This window comes from Neovison vison, chromosome 5, assembly GCF_020171115.1.
Source record: "Neovison vison isolate M4711 chromosome 5, ASM_NN_V1, whole genome shotgun sequence".
NCBI classification, from domain to species: Eukaryota; Metazoa; Chordata; class Mammalia; order Carnivora; family Mustelidae; genus Neogale; species Neogale vison.
The window spans coordinates 110512620-110533653 of record NC_058095.1 but is presented as its reverse complement, the minus strand read 5'-3'; the positions used below and the strand labels follow the sequence as shown (position 1 = coordinate 110533653).

The following is a 21034-nucleotide window of genomic DNA, read 5'->3' as shown; positions in this document are numbered from 1 at the left end:
GTCTTTCTAAAGGAGGAGGGCTTGGCAGAGAGAGCAGTGGCACTCCAGTTCACTCCATTCTTGTATCTTCTGTTCCGTGTAGCTGCGAGGAGCTGTGGAGTTGCTTTTTCTTCATCTCTAGGACAAGACGCTCACACTGCAATGTCAGGGATGTTTGGGCCTTTGGGTGAGAGCATCAGGAACAACCTAGGGACTTGTCTAGGGCCCTGGAAACCCAAGGTGACTGGTTCATGCAGTCTTGATCAGGTTCCTGGGGATCATTTCATGATAAACTCAGAGGAGATTGAGTTGTAAGTTAAGGTGCTGATTTGTTAATTTACTCTGAGAAATATACCTTCATTAAGTGCCCTCAGAGGGCTGTGTTTGCTAGGCTTCACACCAACCATTTGGTGATCAAGGCCTCTGGAAACTGACTTAGGGATTCTTTTTTTTTTTTTTTTTTAAGATTTTATTTATTTATTTGACAGAGAGAGATCACAAGTAGGCAGAGAGGCAGGCAGAGAGAGAGGAGGAAGCAGGCTCCCCGCTGAGCAGAGAGCCCGATGCGGGACTCGATCCCAGGACCCCAAGATCATGACCTGAGCCGAAGGCAGCTGCTTAACCCACTGAGCCACCCAGGCGCCCTGACTTAGGGATTCTTGAAGTGTGTTAGTGAGGATGGAACTAGAGCCCATGGAATTAAGTGTCCTAAAGAAGCTTTCATCTATTTTATGAAAAATAAACAATTCCTTGATTGTTTGTTCTTTCTTGAGAGCATTGGTATTTTCTTACCCTGCTGTACCACAACCCTTTTTAATTAAAAAAAAAAAAGTTTTTAATATAGTGTAAAATTTGGGCTATGAAAAATTATAAAATTAAAAGTAATTCTGTTTTTTATCACCAAACCAGCCCTCTCAAAGGTAGCCACTATTAATAGTGTCTTTTCCTGAATTGTTATATATGTACTGGCGTCTCTGGACTTTAAAAATTTTGTACAAATAAGATTAGACCATATTCCTTGTTGTTGTCATTTTTTTTTTTTTTTAACTTGGTGTCTTGGAGCCGTTTCTGTACTGGCATATCTGGCTCTCTGCATTCTCTTTAATGGTGCATGGCACGCAGCACTCTAGCATAATTTCTTTAATAATTCTGTTCATTGTTAAAATATTTTTAGTTTTTTTTCCCCCCATCCATTATTTAATAGATGTCCCTGTATACATGTATCTTGGTATTTTGTAAGTATATCTGTAAGGTAAATTTCTAGCAGCAGAGTTTAGTTAAGTGATAGAATATATGTGTAGTTTCAGTTTTGCTAAACATTGCCTGGTTTATACTCCAAGCAGCAGTGAGTAAGAAGGCTTGTTTCTGCACACCCTTACCAAATGTGGGTGGGTACTCACGGTCTTAGTGATTTTTACCAATCTGAAAATACCTCAGTTGTTTTAATATATATATTTTTTAATTATGAGTGAAGTTGAAGGTCTTTGTAATTATGAATCAGTCTTTTTCTTCATAGCTTTCTAGGTAGTTTCCTCTTTTAAATGACCTCATAAAGATAACTACTCTTCTTTTCCATTTGTACTTCTTTTCAGACACTACACTTAGCCTACATAATTATTTCAGTTATAGTTTTCTGGAATTCTGTCCCCTTTCTGATAATACAGTGTAAGATTGTAACAGATGGGGGCACCTGGGTGGCTCAGTCAGTTAGTTGAGTGTGTGATCTTGGTTTTGGCCCAGGTCATGATCTCAGGGTCCTGGGATAGAGCCCTATGTTAGGATCCACACTTAGCAGAGTCTCCTTGTCCCTCTCCCTCTCCTCCTCCTCTTACTCATGTGCGAGTGTGCGTGCTAGATCTCTCAAATAAATAAATAAAATCTTAAAAAAAAAAAAGTAACAGTTGGATTTTTAGTTACCGTTAAATATGTGTGGATGTTTCCAGAATCATCCCACAAGACAAGAGAGCATCTCTTGCTGTGAGTCGCTTCTGTAAATGAATACGCTCATTCATAATGAAGTGATTCTTACTTGTGTCTCTCTGCAGATAATTTTTTATTTTATCTTAACTATCTCTGAATTCCAAAGGCTCCATAGTATAGCCCCTATGAAGGGTATTGGAGGAGTTCTTTTACTGCCTTACCCTTGGGGAGTAGAGTTTTGTATGTAGAAGATAATGAATGTTTATAGGACTTGTGAGTAAACAGGATAAAGGAAAGAAAATTTTGGGAGAAATTGAGTCCTTTCTTCTGCTGTTTTTCTCTCCCCTTATTCCCCTCTTAATGAAAATGGAAGTGTTTCTTCTCTTTTTCTTTGTAACAGTAATGAGGTTTATTCTTTCCAGCAAAGGTCAGTGACCTTGTAGCAAATGCCTACAAGACAATAAAAGCAAAGCTGCCTCTGACTTTGAGAAGTATGTCATTGTACCTATCCAATAAAGACACAGAGTTCATCTTGTTTAAACCTGTAAGGGTGAGTATTGTGATATTTTACTTGAATGTTGTCCAGTCTCCTCAAGTTTTCATTTCTTGCCTTGTCTACCATTTTCCTCTTCCTGTAGACATTTAAAAGTGTTAGTATACTGTTCTAGTAAAGTTGATTAATAATCACTGTAATTCCTGAGAGGATTACAAAGCCAGCACTGGCCTGATCATATCCACCCCAGCCTTTGTCTTAAGTTCTTTATGTTGTTACCTTTGGCGACAAGGTAATTTTGACCTTAAAGTACAAATTAGTAAATAAATAAGTCATCAGACCCTAACATTGATTGTGGCCCAGTACTTGAGAAAGCAGCATTTCAGGAATTACGCTTCATTTTACTGGTGAGTAGTGGAAATAAATGGCTTGCAGTGGCTGCCAAGGGATTAAATGTCAGAGCAAATTTAGTGCTCATAACTTCCAGCTCTGTGTTGAGCTCACATCTTTACTGAAGGCATTGGTTGGTTTTTAAAGTACGTTTTATGTGTCTGGGAACTTTATTATCTTTTGTGTAAGAAATTGCTGCTGAAGGCTCTTATTATTCTCTGGGGGGCCAGGGCTTACTAGAGTTTAGCTTTTCCAGGAAGTATTATCTGATAAGGCTTAGTTGGGTTGTGCTAGCATGTGAATTATTAAGTGTGAATTATATGTCTTTGGTAATCCAATGAAAGATACATTTCCTCTACTTGTTTGGCAAATACCATTAAGATTTAATATTCTTAGAGAGAGATAGAGGTAAACCAAGAAACAGACTCTTAACTATAGAGAATAAACTGATGATTACCAGAGGGGAGGTGGGTGGGGAGATGGATGAAATTGGTGATGGGGTTTAAGGAGGGCACTTGTGATGAGCACCCACTAATGTATGAAAGTGCTAAATTACCATATTGTACACCTGAAACTAATATAACACTGTATGTTAACTAACTAGAATTTAAATGAAAACTTAAAAAAAGATTTAACAGTCTTAGTGCTCTATGTTTGAGATGATCACATATGTTTCTAGTAACTCATTTAATGGGATTTCCTTTCTTTATAAGAATAATGTTCAGCAAGTCTTCCAGAAGTTCCATGTTTTGTTAAAGGAAGAGTTTAGCCCTGAAGATATGGACATCATTGCTTGTCCTTCTATGGAACAGGTAATCTATCACCTGAAGATCCTTTTGTTACTTTTTATTCTTGATTATTTGGTTATTTTACTTGAGTAGGTAATGTCTGTCTTTGTGTAACCATGTTTTTAATTTTTTTTTTTCCAATTTATTTATTTTCAGAAAAACAGTATTCATTATTTTTTCACCACACCCAGTGCTCCATGCAAGCTGTGCCCTCTATAATACCCACCACCTGGTACCCCAACCTCCCAACCCCCCCACCACTTCAAACCCCTCAGACTGTTTTTCAGAGTCCATAGTCTCTCATGGTTCATCTCCCCTTCCAATTTACCCAAAAGCACATACCCTCCCCAATGTCCATAACCTTCCCCCCTTCTCCTAACCCCCCTCCCCCCAGCAACCCACAGTTTGTTTCGTGAGATTAAGAGTCACTTATGGTTTGTCTCCCTCCCCATGTTTTTAATTTTAATTTTAAAATTGTACCTTATTTTATTCTGATGAGCAAGAATTCAGACTTTGAATTGCTCTCTCAAATTTTTAGTGATGACTTTATAAATTTTGATTGCTTTTTTTAATCCTTTCTGATATTGAAAATTGCTGTGTTTAACATGAGCGAACTGTTTGTGAAAAGTTCAAATAATGGTGTTTAGGATGCTGAATAATTTTATTTACAGTATGCATGATAGGAGGCCCACATTTCACATGAAATAAAGTTACTTCATGGGTTTGATGTTAGAAGTGTTTCTGTTTTCTCTCTTCTTCCTAAATTTGAAAAACTGAATATAGAGCTTAGTCTGTATTTATCATTCAGTACAGCCAGCAAGTATTTTTGAGCATGTATTATGTATTAGGAGTAGGCTGGTGCTATGGAGGGTATTTTATTTCCGGTTTTAAGTTTGGTATAGCTTAGGAGTTTTATATATGTCAGGACTAGAGGGTGTGGGAGAGAGTAGTAAGGTATGGGAGCCTGAGAAGAGAGGGTGGAGAATTGGGGAAGGGACTAGAGGCAGTGAGTGAGGGTGAGTCTTTGGGGGTTTTACCACTTTGGGAGAGAAAAGGTGTAGCTGGAAGGGAAATGGAGTCTTTTTTTAATTGACATAGAACTCATATGCCATAAAATTTCATTGGTTTTTAGTATATTCACTAAGTTGTGCAACATCACCACTATCTAATTCCAGAACGTTTTCTTGTCCGACTCAAAAGAAACCTCATACCCTTTAGCAGGATCCCCACTCCTCCATCTTCTGTAATTTACTTTTTGTCTCTGTGGATTTGTTCACTGTGGACATTTCATTAAATGGAATCATATAATACATGGCCTTTTATGACTGGCTTCTTTCTCTTATCAGACTTTTTTTTTTTAAGATTTTATTTATTTATTTGACAGAGAGAGACCACAAGTAGACGGAGAAGCAGGCAGAGAGAAAGGGAGAGAGGGAAGCAGGCTCTCTGCTCGGCAGGGAGCCCGATGTGGGACTCGATCCCAGGACCCTGAGATCATGACCTGAGCCGAAGGCAGCGGCTTAACCCACTGAGCCACCCAGGCGCCCTATCAGACTGTTTTTAAGGCTCTTCCATATTGTAGCATGTATCAGAATTGTATTCTTTTTTATGGCTTTATATATTCCTTTGTACGGATAGATGGTTCATACTTTAAAAAGATGTGTTTGTGGTTCCAGGATTGTAATTAAAATACTTTATTTATTTATTTATTACTGAGAGGGCTAGCGAGAGAGGGAACAAGCACAGGGGAGCTGGAGGGGAGAAACTGGCTCCTCGCTGAGCAGCGAGCCCAGTTTGGGATTTGATCCCAGGGTGCTGGGATCATGACTTGAGACCAAGGTAGATGCTTAACAACTGAGCCACCCAGGTGCCTCTAAAATGCTTTTTTTGAGTCAGTTGAAGTCATTGTATTCTCTGTAATTATACCACTAACTTGATATATAGTTAGGTTTGTTTCAGTGTTTAGAGATTTTTTCCCCACCATTTTGATTTAGTTTTTTTTTATATAAAATATTAACATGCTTCCCAAGTCAGCATTCTAGAACAAGGTAGAATTGGAGGTGTTTGCTCTCCTTTCAGACCCCTCCAGCCTTTTCCTTCCTTTGTTATATAAATAACTATTACTTTTATTTGTTATTGGATTATCTTCCTTTTTTTTTTCTTTTAAAGATAGGAGAAAATACATGTTTTTATATTCATGAGGAGGATCCAGAGAGAGGGAAAAATTGATGCTGGAAAATGTTCTTGAGTAGCAAAGAGGGGATGGAATCTCAGGGACAGTCGGAAGGAGGATGGAGCTTTTGTTAGGTGCATGTATTCAGTTGCAAAAGGAAAGAAGGCCCAGTGTTTGGGCATGTGTATGGGGAGGCGGTGAACACGATAGGACAATAGAAGCTCTCATCTGATTGCTTCATGTCTGTGAATGAAACAGGAAGAGGTCATCACAAAAATGGGGGGGTACAGTCAGCATGGTTGTCTGTTTTCTCCAGTTATATATAGTCAGTTGCAGGAGTGTAGACGTGGGGTAGCCAGACAGGGCTTGCTAAGAACATGCAGAGTTCCTGGGCCCTGCTGGACTCCTGCCAGCAAGATACGTGTGTGTGTGTGTGTGTGTGTGTGTGTGTGTGTTCGTAACTTAAAAGTTTGACAGTAATCGGTCACATTGCGTATAATTCAGATTGCTCTGCTCTGCCTCTTTTCCCTGTTCACTTGATGAGCCAGTACATTGTTTTCATGACGCACCAGTGGGTCACAGCCTATAGTTTGAAAACCAGTGATAGAGCCCATCATTCTGTGCAGCTTGGTGTTTGTTTCGTCATAATTAGATTGAGGTTTTGTATTTTGTGCAGGGACAGTTTTATAGAAGAGATGAGGGGGCGATTATTTTGATTACCAAAATAGTTCGTGCTGTGTCAAAGGGTTCCCTGCCAGGTTCATTTGGCTGCACGTCTTCTAGGGCTTGGGTTCCAGATTGGCCATGGGCAGATTGCAGTTCCCCTGCTCTCTCCCAGGTGGGTTTCTCTGCTTCTCCTGGGGGCTGGCTCCATGTCCTGCCCTCCTTCACAAGTGGGTGGGGTCTCTAGGGCTCAGAGTTTGGGTTTGTGCTGAAATTCACTCTTCACGCCTGCTTTTATGCATCTAAAATGGTCATTCAAGGAATTCAGCTTACACACGCTTCTTCCCACAACACACTCTGCACAGAAAAAGGTGAAATTGATAATTTACATCTATTTCTATCCCTTCTCAGGGTTGGTGTGTAGTTTTTTTTTTTCTCCTGTCATTTTCATTGGATTCTAAATAAGTTGAGGTCATCAATTCAGTGATAGAGTGTGGCATCCTCCCCCAGACCACCACAAAGCCCACTGCCCAATGGCCGTGTGGTGACTCAGACCAGCATTGCGGGTTCAGCTGTGTTCATTTGGCTTCTTAAAAAATCTTAGACTTTGGTACGCCTGGACGGCTCATTTGGTTGGGCCACTGCCTTTGGCTCAGGTCATGATCCTGGAGTCCTGGGATCGAGTCCCATATCGGGCTTCCCCTGTTTTGTGGGGAGCCTGCTTTTCCCTTCCCTCTCCCACTCCCCCTGCTTGTGCTCTCTCTCTCTCTGTCAAATAAATAAATAAAATCTTTAAAAAAAAATCGTAGACTTTTTCTCTTCTTCTGTGTTTGAGGATTGGTATTCCGCGGTAGAACTAACATAGCCCTTCACTTTGCTTTTCAGGTAAACCTCCTGCTGTCCGTTTCTAAATAACCAGGCTGGCCGGGCTGTGCACGTCAGCGTCTGTGCGGTCGGAGTGGGCTGGGAGGTCCGCAGCCTGCAGGACGCCGAGGAACCGTATGTGGGAGTGTCCTCAAGAGCCACCCCGGCGTGCTGCTCGGTGCTGACTGCAGCATGAAATACAAGCAAAGTGTTTGGAAGATTGGTGTTTCTCTTTTAAAAACATCAAAATGCCAAAGATTAATCTAGGAGTGTGAGAACTGCCTTCTTGAAAAGGTCACAAGAAATGTGAGTTTTTTAGAGGTAGCTATGGTGGGCATACAGGGAGATGGTTCTTAGCAAAAGATGTGCAATGAAACTAGGTTACAAGAAGTAGTGCAAAGAAGAGCTTTACACAGAAGCGCTGTTAATTAGAAAGCTTCTACAAGTACGGTTTGTTAAAGTGCGAAACACTGCAATACTTTGAGCCACAGAGATTCCACGGGGGCTATTTTTTACTTCTAGAAATCGTACTCCTACACTCTATTTAATGTAATGTTTCTCCTAGCACTTTGAAGTTTCGTTTGGAGTAGATTGGGTGCATCTGAGAACACATTCTGCTTTCCTGGGAATACGGGGTGTTCTCTTTCTATGTATTTGATGATGTGAGGTAGTTTGAAGATGCAAGGATCCCGTGTAAGGTTCCAGCCTCTGTACTCCCTGAATTGCTTAGGTGCAGAATGTTCAAATGCCGGGCCTAGAGTCTCCTCATAATAGATACGTGCGGTATGTTTAATGAGCATCTTCATGGTACAATAGTTCGTGTTTGTGAGTGGGAAGCACCAATTAGGTTGTTTTAAATCTGGCACGTAAGGGAGAGGAGGCAGCCTGCTGAATCATGTATCTCATGCATAAAGGCGAGGGTTACCAGCTTTCTGTACACTGCCTTCGGTATGAATAGTTCTTTCAACAGTGAACACTTTCATGTCCCATGTGTTTGTTCATTGGCTGTGCTATGTACCAGTGTCATGGAGGTGCAGCCCTGTCACAGCAGGATACATTTTACCAATAAAGGTGAGGAGGATGAAGGTGGCCCACCCCTTAAAATCTACTGTATTATTCAGGGATCATCAGATAAATTATGCACATCTATGAGTTTTCCTACAAACAACTATTTCCTGAGCGGATGGGTTTCGCCTCACATAAGCTGCTTTTTTTTGGTTCAGAAGGAATTTTCAGTTATTGAAACACTATCCAGAGATGGAACACTGGAGAAGGTTCTGGAATGTAGCCAGCAGACCTCCTTCTACAGGACTTGTCCCGTTGCAGCAGACTCTTGTAGTGTGTAGTTAGGTTACATATCCTGATGTCTGTCATTTTAAACAGGTCATTTGTTTTTCAACTCCATTTAAATTGGTGATGAATGTGGCTTGAGAGAGCTTAATAGTCTATTTTGGGAAGATAGAAGGGAAAGAGGGTCCATATTCATTCTTTGACATGAAATGAATGAATCAGGAAGATTGTATTTACTTCCACTTAACTATTTTAAATACATGTTTAATGAAATAAACTGTAAAATATCCTGTTTTCTGTATTATATGTACATTTGATTTTTTTAATAGCCTTTCCAAAGAAATGAGGGCATGATTACTGTACAGTACTGTGACTGATTTAATTTGATGTACAGAGCAGGCTGCATTCTTAAGGATAAAAATATTTGATGGCACTCATTCTTGTGTTTTGAATCTTTTCTTTCTGAAACACTCAAACATCGTAGAAAGTGCTGAGTAGGTAATAGTGATCCAACTTGTTGGCTAAATGAATATTTGTTTAAATCTGTACAGTTTCAGGTGTTTACTTATACAAAACGTGTACATACTTTCAAATAATTTAAAATGCTTTATATTATTTGGCTAGAAATTGCAGTTTTTAATAAATGTGAATTTTTTAAAAAATAAAGATTTTTGCTTCCTACTTTGTCTTCACATGTCTGTTGTATGGATTCTTTTTAAAAATAATTTTTTTTTCTTACAATTTTATTTATCAGTTTGACAGAGAGCACAAGCAGAGGGAGTGGGAGAGGGAGAAGCAGGCTTCCCATAGAGCAGGGAGCCCGATGTGGGGCTTGATCTCAGGACCCTGGGATCATGTCCCGAGCTGAAGGCAGATGCCTAACAACTGAGCCACCTAGGCACCCCTAAAAATAATTTTTTTTAAAAGATTTTATTTATTTATCCGACAGACCGAGATCACAAGTAGGCAGAGAGGCAGGCAGAGAGAGAAAGGGAAGCAGGCTCCCTGCTGAGCAGAGAGCCCGATGCGGAGCTCGATCCCAGGACCCTGAGATCGTGACCTGAGCCGAAGGCAGCGGTTTAACCCACTGAGCCACCCAGGTGCCCTAAAAATAATTTTTTAATTGAAATTTTTATTGAGCTAGCTTGTGATTCACATGTGGTTGTCTAAGATGTAATACAGGGAGACTCTGTGTACCTTTCCCTGGATTTCTCCTAGTGGTAACATCTTGCGAAAGTAGAACAGGTTATCACAAGCATAAGATGGACAAAAGTACACCCCACCAGTCTGTTCACATTTCCCCAGTTTTACCTGTACTGTGTGGATTTTTTTTTTTGGTAAGATAATTATTGTGGGAAGACATTTTTTGAAGCCTCTTAATGCTTCATTAGTTGAAAGATTTTTTCTTTGTTTGCAAAAACTGCCAATTTCCTGTGCATCTTCAGCACATAGTCGTGTTGAAATTTAATGTTACGTAAGTAGCAATAAAAATGAGTTTGTATTTTCCCCCCTGGTTTAACAATCCCATAGCTTTAAATTCTCTTCTGCAATTTATTACAAGAAAGAATAGTCAACCTTCATTTTAAAAAAGGGGCCATTTGTACTGGAAACCGTGGTGTGTTGGTGAGAGAATGGTGCTTCTCAGAAAGGAGAGGAGGAACTTAATTGTTTCCTCTCGGGAGTACTTTTTCTCCTGATGGTGGCTCGTCTCTCCACTTGTTCACCTTTTCTGAGAGCAGGTGGGTCTCCTTGGCTCCTCCCTGCTCATGCTCCAGGCCGGTCTGGGTCCGTGAGCGCATGCGCCAGATGACGTCACTGTCTCACGTGGGCCGGAAAGGGCTTTGTCGGAGGGAAATGGGGCGCTGGCCGGGGACATACTAGAGGCTCCAGGAGCAGAGGGATACAGGCAGAAAATCCCACTGATGTAGCTATTCCTTCAACGTGGAAGGAGTGGGTGTGGACTCCGCTGCTGTGGTCCTGGACTGAGGGTCCTCACAACCACGTTCATCGCGGGGAGACTCGGAAGACAGTCTCTGTTCCAGGTACTGATTTATGGCCTCGCGGCTCCAAATCCACCTTTTTGGGCCCTCCTTGGACACTCTGGTGCTGGGCCCTGAGAATATTCCTCCTCGCCCAGCGGGTGCAAGGTTAGGTTTTGTGGGGTGCTGGAGGTACACTGTAAGGTGCAGAAGGGACCTCCTGTTGCTGGCCCGTCTGTTTTTCCTTCTATGTGGTCGCTGTGGCAGCGTGGGGGGTTCTGGGGTTTCTCGCTTTATAGTGAGTTCTGATCCGAGTGAAAGCTGGCAGCTCCCCAGCACTCCAGTGAAGTACCCCCACACCCCCAAAGCCAGCGAGCTGTGCTTCCATCTCTAGCTTTGGTGCTGGTGGGGGCTCTTCGAGGTTCTTCTTTCCCTTCCAAGCACGCGCAGCATGCGCCTTCACCCCCACGCTTCATTCCACAACCCCTTCCCTCTCACACAGGGTCCTTGCTGTGCTGGGCTCCTCCCCAAAGCCACAGTTGCATTGTTTTGCTGTTGCTTGCTTCACTGATCCCCAAGTCTGTAAACCATCCCCCCCAACGCCCGGGGGCGGGCAATCTGTTCCTTTCTCTTCCCACCTTGAGCACATGGTGGAAGCTCAGTGTGTATTTGTTGCATGGCCTAATTAGTTACTGAATTTGTTAGTAATTTTGTGGGCACTGCAGGAGGCCCCGTGTGCCTTGGGGCAGTCACTGATTGTTACTTTTCAGAGGACCCTTGTGTGTAACTGAAGAGGTTGGTATTCATAAACAGCCCAGCTTTGTTCATTTTCGTTTCCAGGAGAAGCCATGTCACTGAAGAGAGAATGGAGGTCAGGCAGGATTTGTCCCCTCAGGTAGGTGAGGGCCTGGCAAGGGCCCAGGGTGTGAGGCAGAGTGTGTTACAGGTTGAATTAGGCGCCGTCTCCACCCCACATTCCTGTGTTGGAGTCCTAACCCCCAGTGCCTAGAAATGTGACCTGGTTTGGAAATAGGCTGTTGGAGATGCAATTAGTCCAGATGAGGCCATACCGGCATAGATCAACTCCCATTCAATGTGATTGGTGTCCATATAAAAACGGGGACTGTGACTCAGAGACACATACCCACATAGAAGGCCGGGTGAGGCCTGGAGTGTGTTGTCTCAAGCCCAGAACCCAGAAGTCAGTTGGGGCTGGAACACACACTCCCTTCGGGCCTTTGGAGGGAAGCCCTTGATTTTGGCCTTTCAGGCTCTGAAGTGTGAACAGTAAGTTTCTGTGGTGGATGGCACCCAGTGCCGGTGTCGGGGGGAGGGGTCCTTGATCTCTGCAGTTCCTGGCCATCTATCTGGTTGGCGACTTTACTTCCTTACCACTCTGTGAGGTGATTTGCCTTCCTTCATGAGGACAGTCCCTGAGTCCAGTCTCTGGTGACCGTGGCACTGAGCCACGGTTCCCAGAGGACCAGGAACGCCATGCTGCTCTATGAGATTTCTGGTCTTTTGAAGGATTGGCCAATGGGGCAGGACTGATTGGGCAAAACACCCCGGTGAGGTGGCCTGTTCACAAGCTCTACGTGAGTAGCAGGATGATTGCAGGTTGGTGGGAAGAGGATGATCAGGGATGGAGGGGAGTTGGCTGATGATGGTGGGAACCCACTCGGGCAGCTGGGAGCGCAGTGTCTTCTCCATGCCACTGCCTCTGATCCCTGGTGTGTGGCTCTGTGAGGTGAGCTCCAGGACTGCCCTGCTATTCCAGGTGAGGAAACAGGGGCTCCCTGCTCTGGGGGGGTGGGGACTTGCTTGTTGCTGAAACCCGTTCAGAAGCTTCTGCCTCTCGTGGTGGGTGAGGAAAAGGGCTTCTGGGCGCTCAGCATGAGTGTGGAGCCCACAGGGCGCACTGAAGCTCTGCTGTGGGCTTGTGAGGGTGGGCTGCTGCGGTGATCATCTGTCATTTATGGCTCATGTCCTTGCCCCATAGTGACTGTTGTTCTAGCTGAGGACAGCAAGGTGTAGCAAACAGTGGGGGTGACTGTGGACGCCCCACCCCCACTCCCTGCCTTCACCTCCAGGGTCCCCCCAGCTGCTGGGTTGTCATGATGACTTCCAGTGAGGGTTGGTCGCAGGCAGTGTGAGATCAGCAGGGGAGCAGGGCCACGAAGGTGGGACTCTGGTGTCATTGTCACAGCAGGAAATGGCCAGCTGCCAGGCTGGGCTGGCTGGCTGGAAGGGTTTTCCTAACCCATCTCAGTTTAGCTACAGTGGAGGTCATCCTGGGAAGTTGCCATGCCCTGGTCTATAAAAGGCACACTGGAGGGGGCTGCCCAGCTCCTGAGTCCTCCTTTTCTAGAAATTCCTGCCCCTCCCAGTGCATAGGTGTCAAGACATAGCTCCACCCTCCTTACCACGTGGGGCTGCACCAAAAGTGGCCTCTCGATCAAGCCAGGCCAATCAGACACCTCTGGTGTCTTTTGAGACATGGGGAGGCAAAGCCACATGAAGTGAGGGGCATAGACCACATGTCTTCAGGACATGAAAAATGTCACAGAGATGGGAACGGAAGTCATCTAGCTTCTGGGGACTTCCCATGCTCTGATCCTTTTCTGAGACCCACTGCACCTTCTGTCCATATGACTCATTTCCCTTTTTGCTTTACCTCCTTGAATTAGTGACTGTTACCAGAAGTGTCCCAGCTAGTGGAGGAGGTTTGAGTGTGTGTGCTTCCGGGCTCCCAATGGGTTCCTGGGTTAGGGGACCTGCAGCAGTCTGGCGTTGGGTCATTGTCTGGGTCTCCCTGTGTCTTGGCAGACGTGGGAGATGGGTGTTTGTGATGACGTTAGGGTTAGTGAGAACTTCCTCGGTATCTAGACCCACTTTGCTGGCAAGGAAACTGAGGCATAAAGTGATTTGCCCCAGGTCACACAGCCAATGACGAGCAGAGGTATGCTTTGAGACTGTCTCCATACTGAGTCAACCCATGTACAGAGGAAGGCTGCAAAAGGCCTGCACTTTGTGACCAAAAAAGGTGACCAGTGAGGGCGCACAGGACAAGGGTTGACGGGTATTACCTACTGAAACAACTTGCTCCTCATGCTGTCGGGTGAGGATTTTTCTGTGCCCAGCTACAGATTCTTTTTTCAAACCAAGGAGCTGTGGTAAGTCCCAAATGACAAATCAACTCTCAAGGGACATCCACAGGGCTCTGGGGTTTTCCTCAGCACTCCTGGTAACTTTCCTGAGACAGTCCTCGGTGGCAGGAAAAGGCCCCAGCACGATGTGGTGACCACTCTGGGAGGTGAGAGTTCTCCTTCGGTTCCATGTTGTCGATTGACAAGATCCTGGCATTATCGATGAAGTTTTCCAAATCAGGGATGGTCAGGAAATTCAGGATCCTACTCATTTTCCCCAGGAGGACCTGCATCTTCCGAGCTGTTGAAACAATTTCTACCTCCAGGATGGCCTTCTGCTTCATTTCACTCAGCGCCTCCGGGTTTACGACCTGTGGGAATCCACAGAGAGCTATGTGAGGATGAATGCTGCCCAGACACCATGCTTTCCACCCCAGGATTAGGCCCCTTGGACCAGGACTGAGTTTTCTCTGGAGACTCGCTCCAGGGCGAATTTGTGCTCCCAGCCTTGTCACTGGCAACATGTCCCTTTTTTGGCCCAGGCCTGTGACCACACAGCCACAGGGACGCAGGCTGAGACTACACTCAAGCCTGACCCCAAACCAATAGGTTACCAGCTCTGGGGCCCTTGTGCAGCCTGCCTGGCCAAGGCTGTCTTCCTGGGGCTGTCCGGCTCCTCCCCATGGATTCCCACCATGGAAGTGGGGTGGGGGAGACAAGCTCTATCGCAGGCGGGAAACGGTCCACAGTGTCTCCCTGTCAGTCCCACTTCTGGCTCCAGCTCTCCTGGAGCGGGTCTGGTTTTGCTGGGAGACAAGGCACTGCCCCAAAGAAGCCAGCTCTAAGCCAGCTTCTGCCTTGGTTTGTAGCCCACAGAGCCTGAGCAAAGAGTCTCCTGGAGGGGGAAATAATAAAGGAGCATAGCAGTATGTTCTGTTTCTGTGAGGTATCCAGCTTATGAAATGTTCTCACACTAGTACCTTATTTAATCCTTAAACAACAATGTGGTGTCCCTTTTGCAGGCAGTAACGGACACGGAAAGTTCATGAGGCCTGCCTGGTGTCTCATGGCAAGAGGAGGGTCTAGTATGTTCTTCCTAGGGTGCCCTGGCTACTGGCCTTGGTGGACCTGCTGACTAGTCACATGTGTGCTATTTGCTTCATTTGCCTCTGACCCCCTGCCCCTGCACTGGCCCAGCTACTGGGGCTGCCAGGCCTCCTTGGTTTTCTGTCTGTACCAGCCCTTCATCTGCCCTTCCTGGGCACTGGCTCCCTTTCATGGCCCCCTCCATCAGTGGGACCCCACTGTCATCCAAAGTCAGGGGCCCAGGCCCTCATACCCTCTCCACCCCAGCTGCTCCCTTAGCTCATCACCGCTGTGCAGGGGGAGGCTAGTGGATCACTGGGGATGGTGCTGTGTACCTACATTCCTCCTCTCTACTGGGTTGGCTGCTCCGGGGGACCCGGGGTAGGTAAGGAGGTTGGACGTGGTTACTTAGGATATAAAATGGCAGGCCTTGCTGGGCTAGCTGTCCAGACCTGTTTGGAACTTTCCCAGTTTGAGCACTCAGAGTCATACGTCCAGGAAAACACCTCAGTCCTGGACAGGCTAAACCTTCCACGTTCTCTGCTTTCCTTCCCAGAATTTCATTAAGGCTTAATTTTGGCAGAGTCTGCTGTTCGGTTCTTCCCTCCATCAACCTACTTCTCCATCTGCTCACCTCCCAGGAAACAGGTCTGTGTGTCTGTCTCCTGGACAGGCCGTCCTACTTGCAGAGATCTTGAATACTTCTCTGGTGGGTCTGTAAACAGAGCCTTCCATGAACAGGAAAGGGGAGCCAGAGCAGGAGCAGGGTCTTGCGTGGGTCTCAGAGGGGGGCCAAGGACACCCTATTCCTCTCTTGAACTCTGGAGAGAGAAGGGTCTCAGGAGCCCACCTTCTTTCCCACTCACAGTCAGAACTCCAGGGTGCAGACTCCCCATTTGTAGGGGGTTGAACTGTGACCTCTAAAAGATATGTCTGACTCCCAATCCCTAGGACTTGTGACGGTCACTGTATTTGGAGAGAGGGTTTTAGCCAATATAATTAAGTGAACGATCTCAGGATGAGGTCATCCTGGACTTAGGGTGGGCCCTGAATCTGCTGTCTGGTGTCCTTACAAGAGAAGGGAGAGGGAGATTGGATACAGAGAAGAAGGCTGCGTGAAGGTAGAAGGTTGGAGGGATGCCCCCCCAAGCCAGGGGACACCCAGGGTCCCCAGAAGCGGGGGGAGGCAAGGAAGGATTCTCCCCCAAGCTCTTTGGAGGGAGTGTGGCCCTGCTGACACCTGGAGTTCAAACTTCTAGCCTCTAGAGCTGTGAGAGCTGAAGTTTCTGTTTTACGCCAACCAATTTGTGGTCATTTGTCATGGCAACCGTAGGACATGAACACACCTTTGCTACTTTCTTGCTCGGCCCAGGCTGAGCCCCCTGAACCTCTAGGTGCTCCTTGAGTGATTTGGGGGAGAAAGGACACCAAGGGAGCCGTGGGAACACAGATTTCCCCATGGTTTCTGTTCCTGCCAACTGACAGGGCTGATGTGTCAGATGAGAAGATGTATGTTGACATCTTCGCTTTACTGTCTGGCTTGCGTCTGGGCTCTTTGAGGCTGTCTGGTTCCTCAGCTGGGAATCTCTAGGTGCTGGGAGTCCTGAGGGACTTGGAAGGTAAATGAACACCTCTGTCAAGCATCAGGTTAACAAAGGTGGCCAGGTTTCTCTCTGGGTTGCAGTGATGTAGAACATGTCCCAGAGAGAGGCCCGTGGCATGGCCCAGTGGGCACCTGCCTGGTGGAGGGAGTTGAGACCTTACCTTGTACTTGGTGCCCAGGTTTAAGCAGATTTGCTTCTTTTGGTGGCTAAAGCAGAAGATGATCTTATCCTGGCTCCTTATTTGTACCTTGATGTACTCGTTGATTTTCAAGGAGATGGACTGGAAAGGGGGTGCATGGACGTGGAGGCTCAGGTCCCACCAGTTCCAGGCCTTCTGGTATTTGCCTTTGGGGAAGTAGTAGCCCAGGTTTTGGCTCAGGCTCACCCTAGACCAAGGAGGGATCAGACAACGCTTTTTAAAAAGATTTATTTATTTACTTATTTATTTGAGAGAGAGCACAAGTAGGGGGAGGGCAGTCTCCCCGCTGAGCAGGGAGCTCAGTGCGGGACTTGATCCCAGGATCCTGGGATCATGACCTGAGCCCAAGATGATTAACTGACTGAGCCACTCAGGAGCCCCCTTTGCCTGTAATTTTATGTATAACTTTGGGTAAGTCACTTATATTCTCTAAGTTTCTTTGTCAAGAAAATAAAAGTAGTTCCTAGATTTCCCTAAGGTTTCTTCTGGCCCTAAAAGGAAGTGTCATTATGGAGAAGAGGCCCTACAGAATGTAGCCAGATACTATTTGAAATAATTGGCTGGGTTTCTTGCCCACTGGCCACCTGGTACTTCTTGCATCTTTCAAACATCAGTTTCTATACAAAAGGCCCTTAGGGCAGGGCAGGTACCTCTGAGAACAAAGTTGTCAATTAGGAAATAGAGTTTTAAAAACTCAGAGGAAAAAAAAGAAAAATTAAAGAAAAAAGCAAAAAACACACAAAATTTAAAAACTCAAAGAATATTTAAGAAACTGTTCTTAAGGGGTGCCTGGGTGGCACAGCTAGTTAAGTGTCTGACCCTTGGATCCAGCTCAGGTCATGATTTCAGGGTTGTGGGATCAAGCCCTACAGCTTAGGACTCTCTTTTCCTCTGTCTTGCCCAGCCCTTCCTGCCGCTCTCAAAAAAATTAATCTGAAAGGAAGGAAGGAAGGAAAGAGAGAGAGAGAGAGAAAAGGAAGGAAGGAAGGAAGGAAGGAAGAAAATAGTCTTAAAAACCAGGACTGGTGGAATAAAAATATTTTTTGGGGATTAAAAGCCAAAGTCTGGTTTTGACTACCAAGAAGAAAGGAAGTAGAAAGTTGATATAAGATGGTAGGCCTTTCCTACTCCATGACCACTTAGTGGGGAAGGGAAGAGGGAAATCCTGAAAAAAACAAAAACCAAAAAATGGAGTACTTACCCCCAAAAAGATGGAGAAAGATTCTGAAGTTTGATTTGGTAAGATGAAGTTTCCCACCATGGCCAGAAATGGGAACTTAAGAACTAAGTTCGAGTGATCATGAAATAATTAGAAGTTTGTTTTTTGGGCATGATACATATGTCTCCAAAGCTCTCACCACACCCTCCTCTCTGAGGCACCTGGGACAGAGGGGCCCTGGGTCCTTCTAAGATAATTCTTACTGGGCTTGACTCTCAGGAGGTGTAGAGGACACGAAACCAAGAGAAGTAGTCACCGTGAGTCTCTGATTGCTATTTTACCCTTGGGGAAGCTATGGGGACAAGGGCAGGGACCTGCCTTGCTGCTACCATGATACCCATCTCCCTGTTTGCAACATGTGTGGGTCGGAGAATCAAATTCACAAGCAAATGAGGGAGAAAGCGCGAGAGAGAGACCGAGACCTAACCCATTGAGGGAGGATGGCTATGTGGACTGGGAATCAACTCTTAACCACACTGCCTCTCTGTGGAGAGGTGTGTTTGGGACTCCCAACCCAAACTTACCAGATTTCTCTGTTTTCATCATAGAAGGTGGCATGGCCAGAGTTGTTGATAAGGGCCTGGACACACCTTTCTTCACTGTCTTCCAGAATGATGAATGTTAACTCCCTCTGTTTTGTACTGAGGATGAGCAGAGCCAGCTTTCCTGACGGATAGCTGCAAGACAGTTAAGGCACATGCAGCCCCTTGTGGTCCCCTGGGAAAGGCAGAGCCCTGTGGAGGACATGGGCCTCAGGAAGATCACGTCCCAGCCCTGACCCACACACTTCTCAGGCGCCATGTGTGTAAATGTGAGTGGCCCTGGGCTTTGGTGGATACTGTATCTGGCCTGATCCATCAGGAAAGAGGATTTGGAAGACCGTCTCACTGGGGTAGAGGGTTAATTTTACATCATGGTGAGGCACCTGGGGAGAAGAGATGAGCTTATTATAGAAAGTGCACACGGGCGGATTGTCCCCAATTCAAAGTCTAGTGGTTGTCACTAGAGTGCTCGGGATTGGTTTACTCTCCCCAATGTCCACATTGCCACTCCACCATCACTACCCCACCCATCTCTACTGCCACCTTGCTGAGGATTCTGGGTAGGAAGCCTCTCAGGGCCTCCTTGGTTTACTCATCTGTGTGACCATGAGCTAGAGAGGGACCACTTTGTATGCTTGTACGTGCGCGTGCAGATTTTACTATCATTTCAATTCTCTAATGGTACTTGGTTGTTTTTCTTTCTTTTTTCTTTAAGAGACTTTGTTCATTTATCTGAGAGGGAGAGAGAACACAAACTGGGGGGAGAGGCGGGGAGAGGAGCAGATGGACAAGCAGACTCCCTGTTGACAGGGACATGAGACTTAATCCCAGGACCCTGAGAGCATACCTGAGCCAAAGTCCAGACACTTAAACAACTGAGCCACCCAGGGGCCCTGGTTATTGGTTGTTTTAGTTTTCTAGGGCTGCTGTAACAAAATAAACCAAGGATGTACTTTAAAACTACAGAAATTTATTTTCTTACAGAGGTGGAGGCCAGAAGTCTGAAATGAAGGTATCTGCAGGGTTAGCTCTTTCTGGAGTCTCCAGGAAGAATTTCTTCTGTGCCTCTCTTCTGGGTTGTAGTGATGACCTGCGATCCTTGTTCTGTGGCCTGTATGTGCATGGCGGCAATATCTACCTTTATCACCATGTGCCATCCTCCCTGGGCCTCTGTGTCTTCACATGGCCATCTTCTTGAAAGAACACCCATCACGCTGAATTAGGGCCCCACCTTGCTTCAGCATGACCTCGTCTTAACCACATCCTTAAAGACTAATTTTCCAAAGAAAGTTCTGTTCTGAGGCACCAGGGCTTAGGACTTAAATACATCTCTTTAGGGGGATGCAATTCAACCCATAACACTGGCATTATTCAGGGTTTTTAAAGTTTCTTCTTGATTCAGTTTTAGTGAATTATATTTTTCTAGGACATTGCTCGTTTTATTTATTTATTTATTTATTATTTTTAAAAAGATTTTATCTATTTATTTGACACAGAGAGAGATCACAAGTAGGCAGAGAGGCAGGCAGAGAGAGAGAGAGGGGAGGAAGCAGGCTCTCTGTCAAGCAGAGAGCCCGATGCGGAACTCGATCCTAGGACCCTGAGAACATGACCTGAGCCACCCAGGCGCCCAATCCCTCTTAACATATATTTTTATTATGTTATGTTAGTCACCATACAGTACATTATTAGTTTTTGATGTAGTGTTCCACGATTCAAGAGAACATATTTCATGGAACACCCAGTGCTCCCTGCAACACATGCTCTCCTTAATACCCATCAGCAGGTTTCATCAAGATAAAATCTTCTGCACAGCAAAGGAAACAGTCAACAAAACAAGAGACAACCCACAGATTGGGAGAAGATATTTGCAAATGACACTACAGATAAAGGGCTGGTATCCAAGATCTATAAAGAACTTTTCAAACTCGGCACCCAAAAAGCAAGTCAAAAAACGGGCAGAAGATATGAAGAGACACTTCTCCAAAGAAGACATACAAATGGCCAACAGACACACGAAAAAATGTTCAACATCATTAGCCATCAGGGAAATTCGAATCAATGCTCCTTCTTAATATCAGCATTAAAAGTTATAGCAGTGCTCTCAACATACCATTTTAGCTATTTCCCACGAAAATAGAAAAGTTTACCTTTCATTCCATTCTAAATATTTCTGCATTTCCAGTGCGATCTCTTCTTTGACACACAATTTATTTGCAAGTGAGTTTTTAAATTTGCAAATGCATGGTGTGCATTTGGGTGATGTTATTATGACTAATTAAAACTCACTGGGCTGGGTGCCTGGGTGGCTCAGTCACTAGGCATCTGCCTTTGGCTCAGGTCATAATCCCAGAGTCTTGGGATCGAGTCCCACATCGGGCTCCGTGCTCAGTGGGAGGCCTGCTTCTCCCTCTCCCATTCCTCCTGCTTGTGTTCCCTCTCTTGCTGCGTCTGTCAAAAAAGTGAAATCTTTAAAAAACAAAACAGAACACCCTACTGGGGTAAGAGGACACAGTCTATGTGATATCAGCTGTTGAGCGTTTGCTGAGGCTTGTTTTGTGGCCCAGGGTGTCCTCAGTTATTGGAGGTGTGTCACATGTGGCTATTTCCTTGTGAAGGACACATGTTCTTGTCTTGCGTTTCCATGTGGGCACGAACACCCAAGACCCTGGCTTATTCAGATGAGCTGTTGTCCCACC

General features: G+C 45.4%; 2 protein-coding genes across 2 annotated transcripts in view; one reads left to right on the top strand and one right to left on the bottom strand.

The window, feature by feature from the left end:
* COG3 (component of oligomeric golgi complex 3) overlaps positions 1-9254 on the top strand; it is an 81094-nt gene extending 71840 nt beyond the window's left edge. The window contains exons 21-23 of the mRNA XM_044249755.1: positions 2322-2449; positions 3496-3594; positions 7292-9254. Coding sequence (XP_044105690.1) covers positions 2322-2449; positions 3496-3594; positions 7292-7321 — 257 coding nt within the window. The 3' untranslated portion in view covers positions 7322-9254. The remainder of the gene's footprint in view (positions 1-2321; positions 2450-3495; positions 3595-7291) is intronic.
* A 4517-nt stretch (positions 9255-13771) lies between these two features.
* ERICH6B (glutamate rich 6B) overlaps positions 13772-21034 on the bottom strand; it is a 46292-nt gene continuing 39029 nt past the window's right edge. The window contains exons 10-13 of the mRNA XM_044250300.1: positions 18633-18718; positions 18318-18470; positions 16536-16761; positions 13772-14056 (exon numbers count right to left, since the gene is read on the bottom strand). Coding sequence (XP_044106235.1) covers positions 13772-14056; positions 16536-16761; positions 18318-18470; positions 18633-18718 — 750 coding nt within the window. The remainder of the gene's footprint in view (positions 14057-16535; positions 16762-18317; positions 18471-18632; positions 18719-21034) is intronic.